The sequence below is a fragment of the Elaeis guineensis genome, chromosome 3 (assembly GCF_000442705.2).
Source record: "Elaeis guineensis isolate ETL-2024a chromosome 3, EG11, whole genome shotgun sequence".
NCBI lineage: Eukaryota > Viridiplantae > Streptophyta > Magnoliopsida > Arecales > Arecaceae > Elaeis > Elaeis guineensis.
In genome coordinates, this window is record NC_025995.2 from 112,291,849 (window position 1) to 112,300,453 (window position 8,605).

An 8,605-nucleotide genomic window follows, 5' to 3' on the forward strand; every position below is an offset into this window, starting at 1 on the left:
TCTAGTATGTTATATTCCAATTATCCGCTCCTAGTCTACAAGAATCACAATCTCAAATATGTCTCCTTTAAGTGGTAGTTAAGAAATGTTTGAGCCGGTACGAGATACTAAGACGGCAATAAATATGAACTTGGAAAGAATATATTTCATGACAAATATAAAAAATGTGCGAACATAAATAGTAAGGATGTATTTGATAGGTATGATAAAATTTTTGGAGGGTTATCCTCTCCACCGTAAATGGGATAATCCATCCAATGAAACGAAAGGATAAGTAGAGGTACGTGCAAAAGAAACCCGTCATCTTACTTTTTGGTGTTTTTAGAAAGCGAATAGGGCCAAAACTGTTATTAGAGATAAGTTCCCTTATTCTACAGAATAATTCCGTTATGCCGGTCTGGTGGAATGGAGTTATTCGGTGTTGCTTTATCCAAATAGTACTATTCCCTGCTGTTTTAAAGTGCTGGCGGGATAAATCCCCACCTGAGGGAAGACCCCTACTCTTCACCCTTCCTAGTGCAGCCTAAAAGATGCACCTGGCAGATAATAGATGCACGGCAAAATAATCAGTTTAAATCATCACAGGTTCATTCAAGTGTAAACTTTGCTATAAAAATTACAAAAGGGAGTTAACCTATTCAAACATTTAGTCAAGAATCCTCCTCCAAATCAACTCATAGGCATGCGGGATATAAATCTTAGTAAAAAATATTCCACTAATTATTACTTGTCATCCAAGAAAGACCCTTAGATTTAATGAAAAATAAAAATCTCCAATTTAAAAAGGTAAATATGTATCATCATAAGAATATAATGAATAATGAGTTAGATCTATGTTCTTTAAATTCATAAAATTTGATGAAATGTGGTTGCTATTTACTATATTAGACTTGAGAATTAGAGTAGTGATGATGTTATCAGGATATGATGATGTGAAATGTCAAGAAGCGTTATGAAGTATAGCTTATGTCCAAGTGCACCACGTACCAAGACATCCAAATTTGGAGCATGGAGAAAGGAAGAAAGAAAGAGCATGCTAAACATCAGTGCCAAAATTGAGTTACTTTATATTTTGCAAGCAAACCTTGGCTTTGATGAGGAAAAGGAGCACACTGAAAGAAAACTGTAATATTTCATGATACTACATGTCAGTTAATAAACATTGTTATATTAAAAAATAATGCAGATTCTGAAATCTAAAATGAGAGTCCTATGTAATGATTATGAGAATTCTCACCATCTTAACATCATCAAGCAGGTAGTACAGTTTAGTGGAGGCCTTGAACAAATTTCACCTTAATGATCAAGATCGGAAGAGTATATGAAGAGGTTTATCAATAGTTATTGAAGGCTCAACACCATAAGTCCCTCCACAATTAAAGAAGACATAAAAAAAATTGTGTATGCGTGTGTGTGTGTGTGTGAGTGAGAGAGAGAGAGAGAGAGAAAGAGAGAGCAGCTTTCTTTGGAGGTTGATAAAATATAATCTTCTTGCTAGCTAGCTCTTAAAGGAAGTATATAAGGAACATTCCTAGCCATGCAGTTGTCTATGCAAACTTTTCTTGTAGGAATCACAATGTTAGACGTGATATGGTGCTAGCAGGGAGCAAAGCCCTAATGTGCATGCGTTCATTCTTTTCTTCACCAAGCGCAAAAAATATAACTTGTAGAATTTGATCATTTTCCATTTCATGCAAGCATACCATTCATTACTACAGAAAATTAAGATCTATCAAGTTCCTCGTAACAAAAAAATGCACAATGGAATACAATCTCTTGCAACGGTATCCGTCGTCATCATCCAAACCTAACTTTAATCAAGCTCCTTAACCTATTGCCTATCTTTTTCACAGCGATTCAGCAATCCTTAAACTATTAATGAAAGAATACAAGTCTTTTCCTTAACTTACACATGATGGTTTGTTCATGAAGTGTTGACTACGTACCATATGCCCGCACTTCCCAGCGCAAGAACAATGAGCCAATTATATGAAGATCAAGAAGAGTTAAAAAAATGGCACTTCTTTAATAGCACTGACATATATAAGTGACAGCAATCACATTATTGAAGAAGATTTTGCTCCCAACGGAAATGGTTTCCTTTGATCGTACTTGGTATTGTATCTTAAATTGAACCCAATATCATTTTGCCTCTATTCTTAAGGGTTATGTGGGAGTAAAACTGAAATTTTCTATATAGACAGCGTCTTTTTTTTTTTTTTTTTTGCCAAATTAAATGAAAGATGGTTTCTCAATTCAAAAAGAGAATAAATGAGCATTTAAGCAAACTAAAGTGCATTCGGAAGAACAACTCTTGCAACAAAGAGTGAAACAGCCGGTACTTAATTGTACAAATTGTTAGAAGTTAATTAGTAATTAAATTTGTAATTAGTATTAGCAAGTTCAAGAGTCACGTAATTTTAGTAGTTAATATATTATGGAGATCAAAGAGTTATGTAACTCCAATATTTAATACATTGTAGAGATTAAAGAATGACTTTTGCATTCACGAGGGACTTTTGTATCTATAAATAGGGGACTAAAATCTTTGACAAAGAAAGATATTGAAAGCCTCTTTACCACTCTACTACTACAATGAAAATCCCCCATGCTTTTCATTAAAAAGTTCTTTATCTTGCATCTTGTTACCTATATTTCTTCTTGCACCCCACAAAATTGTTATCAGAGCAATGTTCTTCCTTATTTCTAATTCCATCCAAAGCCTTTTGAACTTCATCTCATATCATCTACCTAAGTCCTATTTCTCCATTAAATTCTACTATGACAACAAATTCTAATGCAAGTACAAATAACACTACCTTCAACCACATGCAAAGTCGAGTCCCAATCTTCGACGAGCTATGACTTTTGGAGCATTCAAATCGGACTCTCTTCATCACACAAGATTTGTGGGACTCAATTAAAAGTGGCTATAAAGAATCAGCAAATCAAGAAGCATTTACGGCATGGACTCAAGCAAAGCAAAAAAGAGTACAAAGAGAATAAAAGAAGAGATGTAAAATCTTTACTTCTTATTCAACAAAGGATAAGCACAACCGTCTCTTCCAGAATTATGGGCGCAAATAAATCTAAAGATGTATGAAAAATTCTAAGAAATGAGTTTCAAAACTCCGGCAAAGTTGTCTCTATTAAGCTTCAATATTTATAAAGAGAATTTGTTAATTTAGGAATGAAAGATCATGAAATAATCAAGAATTTCTTTTCTAGAGTTATTGAAATTATTAATCAATTGAGAAGCTATGGCAATAATATTCAAGATAAGAAGATTATAAAAAAAAAAAAATTGAGAAGCTTAACTGCTAAATTTGATCATATTGTGATGGCAATTGAAGAATCAAAGGATTTATCTATTCTCACCTTTTATGAACTAATAAAGTCACTTGAGACTCATACATGAACAAAGAATGAACAATTTTTCAATTCAACCATTAAAGCAAGCATTCTAATCCAAGCTTATAATTAGAGAAAAGAAATCTTCAAGTATGGAGTAAGAAGAAAAAGAAAGGCGCACATATCAAAGAAGAGATTGAGACAAGTGGAAGCAGTCTTCTATGGAAGTTTGAGGCAAAGAAAAATATAATTAGGTTCAATCCAATCAAAGAAATAGTAATACTAATTCTCAATGCTTTATTTGCAAAAAAAATCTAAACATGAATCTAAATCCTATCATTATAGATGCAAAAAAAAAAAATTCAAATCATTCTAAAAGAGAAAGTTGGTTCCAAGATAAAAAAAAGAATGAAAAGCAAACTTTCTTGAAATGATAATAGTGAAAAACTATTTTATTCATACATGAATTTGCAAGACGAATAACAAAATAACTTGATATTTGGATAGTGGATGTAGCGATCATATGACAGAAAATTGAAAGTTTTTTATCCATCTAAATCAGAAGACTTCCTCTCAAGTAAAGCTTGAAGATGGCAAATTACAGCAAGTTGAAGGCAAAAGGATCATAGCAGTCTATATGAAAAAAAAGTATGAAGAGACTTGTCCATGATGTTTTATACATGCTTGGATTAACTCAAAATTTACTAAGTATTAGAAAATTGCTATAAAATAAAAATATGGCAATCTTTGATAATGGTGAATGCAAAATTCTTTGATAAAGATAAGAATATTTTTGTGACAAAAATCAACATGACCCAAAATAAAGTCTTTGTTCTTAACATATCAATCAAGCAAAATCTTATTTTAAAAAGTAAAAAGATTGATGAATCATATTTATGGTACTTGAGATATGATCATTTAAATAATAAAAAGCTTAACTTGTTAAAAGAAAAGAACATGGTTGCTCAGCTTCCACCAATTGATAAAAGAGAGCAAATTTGTGAGGGATATTCATCTATGGTAAATTATATCGGCTTTCTTTCCCAAAGACATCATAGAGAGCATGGGCTTCTCTTGAGCTTGTGCATGCAGATATATGTGATCCTACAAAAACTCTTTCTTTTAATAAAAAAATATTTTTTTCTCTTTGTTGATGATTAAAGTAGGATGATATAGGTTTATTTTCTTAAGCAAAAGTCAAAAGCCTTCTCCATCTCCAATTCAAAATTTATATCGAAAGATAGAGTGGTCATCAAATAAAGATTCTAAGAACAGATTGAGTAGTGAATTCATCTCTACATTATTTACTAACTATTGCAAGAAGAAAGACATCAAGAGGTAACTTATAATATGTCATACGTCGGAGCAAAATGAAGTAGTAGAATGCAAGAACTGAACAATAATGGAGATGGCTTGAAGTATATTGAAAGGAAATGAATTGCCAAATGAATTTTGGATGGAAGCTACCAATAAAATTATTTTCATTCTTAGTCAATCTCCTACAAAGATGGTACCAAAATAAAACATCTTATGAAGCTTGGTATAGGCAAAAGCTCTAGATAAAAAATTTGAAAGTTGTTGGATATTCACATAGTGATTGGATAGGCTCTCTTGATGACTGTAAAAGCATTTCAAGTCATGTATTTTATTTGGAAACAAAAATCATTCTTTAGTCATCAAAGAAGCAAAAGATCGTGATATTTTCATCTGCTGAAGTTGAATATATTTCAACAACTAATACAGCATATGAAGCAGTTTGGCTCCAGAGAATCTCTCTGATTTGCAACATAATGAACAAGATCCAAGAATTATTCAGTGTGATAATATGTTTGCCATTGCCATAATAAAAAAAATCTTATATTTCATAACAAGACAAAACACATCAATATCTATTATCATTTCACTGAGATTTAGTCAAGAAAAGAGATATACAGCTGGAGTTTGTCAATACCAATAAGCACCTGACCGATATCTTTACCAGATCAGTTACAATTGAAAAATTTCAGCAAACAAGAGATATCATGAGAATTATAAATTAAGGAGGAGTGTTAGAAGTTAATTTATAATTAAATTTATAATTAGTATTAGTAAGTTCAAGAGTCATGTAACTCTAGTATTTAATGTATTGCGGAGGTCAAAGAGTTATGTATAACTTCAGTATTTAATACATTGTGGAGATTATAGAGCCATCTTAAATAAACTAAGAGTCACATAGAGGTTAAAGGATCACTTTTGTATTCATGAGGATAGCTTGAGAGTCATCTTTGTATTTATAAATAGAGATCGGAACCTTTGGAAAAAAAAGCCATTGAAAACCTCTTGTACCACTCCACTACTCAAATGAAAATCCCCATGCTTTCCATTAAAAAGTTCTTTATCATGCATCTTATTACCTATTTTTCTTCTTGCACCCAAGACAAATAACAGGATTAGGAAAGACAGATTGTCCAGCTTCTGCTCAAGAGAACAATATATGACGAGAGGCTCAGGTTTAAACTCCTTTATTATTATTTGGATCGCTAAACAAAATGAACTTTGGCTAATTAACCTAGATGACAAGAAGAAGCATACATTACAGACATGCAAGATTTACTTGAAGAACATATATTTAAATGCTTAAGGAAGTTTCTAGTATTTGCCAATATGAAAGGCTAAGAATTTAAGCTGGTTGCTCTTTTGAGTTCTACGTTACATGATCTGTCAGAAAACAGACTATGATCACTCACACTCTTTTTGAGCGTAATGTCGAGCTCTCTTACATATCTTCATCAGAATACCAGACTCTGAAAATTTAACATATATATACCAGCAGTTTGATACTTACTCGTGTCAACTAACAAACAAACCCATCCACAGAACCTCTATTGGAATCACTCATATGGATAATTTAAGCTCCAAATCTAGCTCTTGACTGTCATCAGTTGAATCAGAGTTCTGACTGATTGAACCCAGCGAATGTTGATCATGTTGCACCTTTTTTTGCTCCGAATCCTAAACATAAAAATGAAAAATTTCTTCAAACAAACATAACAATGAAGGGAAAAAGAAAAAAATAGACTCGTAAATACACCTGCAATGTTTGTGTCAAAAGCGGTAGTGTCACAGTTGGTTTTTCGAAATGATGGAGCGGCGTCATGTTATTGCTGCTAGATAGGACATCATAAAAATCATGAGATAATAATACTCATCAGAAACTGTGCCGGGATTATAAGCAAAGAGAAAGCACTCAGTAAGTACCTAGCCGTTGCACCCGAATAGTAATCACCAAATCTAGTATTGTCACTGCCTCCAAATCCCATCTGTAAGCAAATGAAGTTGTTTCATTGAGACTGTGTACATGAAAGGTTCCCATGATGCTATAGAATTATCATCAAGTATGCAGAATATTAAGCCTGATATGATAAAGGGAGGATAAAGGTGATTGATGAACATGGAGAGTGTAATTTATGTTAATTGAAGCAGAGAACTAGCACTCCACCTAAAGATCTTGGAGCAACCTTCCCTACAAGACGTGTTAGACATGAATTGAGACGTGAAAACTATGACTAATAACATGGCAGCACGACGACTTCCTGAGCAAAAGGGTGTAAAACATCGAGATGTCGCATGTCAGATGGCTTTCACATACAACCTTTTTGCTTGTTTAGACCATGCACGATATTCTATTGGAATCGAGTTTGACATACCATGGTGTTGGGATGAACACCACATAAGTAAGATGTAGTAGCAATTGAGGAAGCATGAAGGGATAATGGAGATCCCATGTGTATTCTTGCATCCTCCTGCTCCAAAGAAACACAACAAAAAAAAATTTGCAACCATCAAGGTAAGTAAAAAAACTTGGTAAGTAGAAAAACCTAAAACTTCAATAAAGAGAGCCAGTAAGTCTGGATAATAATCATCAAATATCATACAGAGAGAGTAGATCTAGAGAGACACCTCGTTAAGATGGGTCTGAAATGGAGGGTGAAGTGAGGAGAGATAGCCAGCCATCATTTGATTGTGTAATCTGATCTTTTCCAGCTGAGCTACCCCAAGACCTCTCCGCGGCAGCTTGGGCTTGTCTGAATCACTTTTCTTTCCCTTCCTTGAAGACCCCGACCTTCCTTTTCCCAAGCACAGCTCGCCATACAGGCTGCTGCCCATCTCCTATCCAATCCAATCAAGAGAACGACCTCCCAAACTGACGAGACAGAGCGAGAGAAAGAAAGACTGGGAGAAAGCCGATAAGAACGACACACATCCACGACTCCCTTTTAAGGTGCTTCCAAGCTAAAAACTAATTAATGCTTCGCTGGCCCGACTTTTGATGAAGATTTAGTTTTCTCGTTGGTTCTCTCGTTTTATCATACATCGTTTTTTCTGCAAAGTCTCCAAAGTCACCTGGAATTGAAAACGCGTTAAATACACGGTATATACGGATCTATTTATATTTGGCGGATACGAGATACAGAAATTTATATTTATATTTGCTTCAAACAGATGTAAATAAACATCCAATATTAAATGTATGGATGTGAATATAAATAAAAGTCACATGGTTAAATTTTGTGATCATAAAATCAAAAATTTCATTGAATAGGAGATAAATTAAGTGAGTAGCATATCTATTAGTCATTTTTATTTTTAAAAATTCATAAATATCATATAAGAATAAATCAGAGTATCAAATAAAATCTAATAAATATGGATTGGATGGTTGTTTATCCATATTTACATTCATTTTCTTTAACAAGTGTAGATATAAATATGAATATTAATAGAATACTCATATTTATGTCCATATTTATATAGATTTAGATATAACAATTAGTAAATGACGAACATTGTAGATCCACTTCCACCCCCAAGGCAAGATAATCCAAAAATGGCTAGTGGCCAAATAACTTAACAAATAATTCATTGCAAGATCTATGATTCTCTCAATATCAGGAAAAAGAAACCTTAGAGAGATCAACTAAATATTTCAGTCATTAGAATACTAAATGCAGATTATATATATTTAATAATGGCATGAAGACAGTGTCATGTGAAGAACATTTAGGTATATTAAAAGCTTGGATGTAAATATAAATAAAAGTCAAATGGTTAAATATTATAAACATAAAATCAAAACATTATTTAATAAAAGATAAATTAAGTTAGTAGTACATTTATATATGATCATTTATTATTTTTAATATATAAATTTTATATAAGAATAAATTAAGTATCAAATAAAATCAAATAAATATGGATTAGATAATTGCCTGTA

At 32.6% G+C, this 8,605-nt stretch overlaps 1 protein-coding gene across 1 annotated transcript; it reads right to left on the bottom strand.

Annotated features, from left to right (window-relative positions):
* Positions 1–5,985: 5,985 nt before the first annotated feature.
* LOC105040859 (protein SPEAR1-like) lies at positions 5,986–7,635 on the bottom strand. Its single transcript, XM_073253296.1, has 5 exons — positions 7,291–7,635; positions 7,038–7,133; positions 6,589–6,650; positions 6,422–6,494; positions 5,986–6,342 (listed from the first exon to the last, which is right to left on the bottom strand). The coding sequence occupies exons 1-5, from the start codon at positions 7,495–7,497 to the stop codon at positions 6,226–6,228; spliced, it is 555 nt and encodes a 184-aa protein (XP_073109397.1). The 5' UTR covers positions 7,498–7,635; the 3' UTR covers positions 5,986–6,225.
* Positions 7,636–8,605: the final 970 nt, after the last annotated feature.

Bases quoted from the DNA above. Each gene is read 5' to 3' on its own strand.
- LOC105040859 (XM_073253296.1), bottom strand. From the start codon at position 7,497: ATGGGCAGCAGCCTGTATGGCGAGCTGTGCTTGGGAAAAGGAAGGTCG. The intron at 7,134-7,290 runs GTGTCTCTCTAG...TCTTTGGAGCAG, and splicing joins TTCAGACCCATCTTAACGAG to GAGGATGCAAGAATACACAT. The intron at 6,651-7,037 runs GTATGTCAAACT...ATTTGCTTACAG, and splicing joins GTGTTCATCCCAACACCATG to ATGGGATTTGGAGGCAGTGA.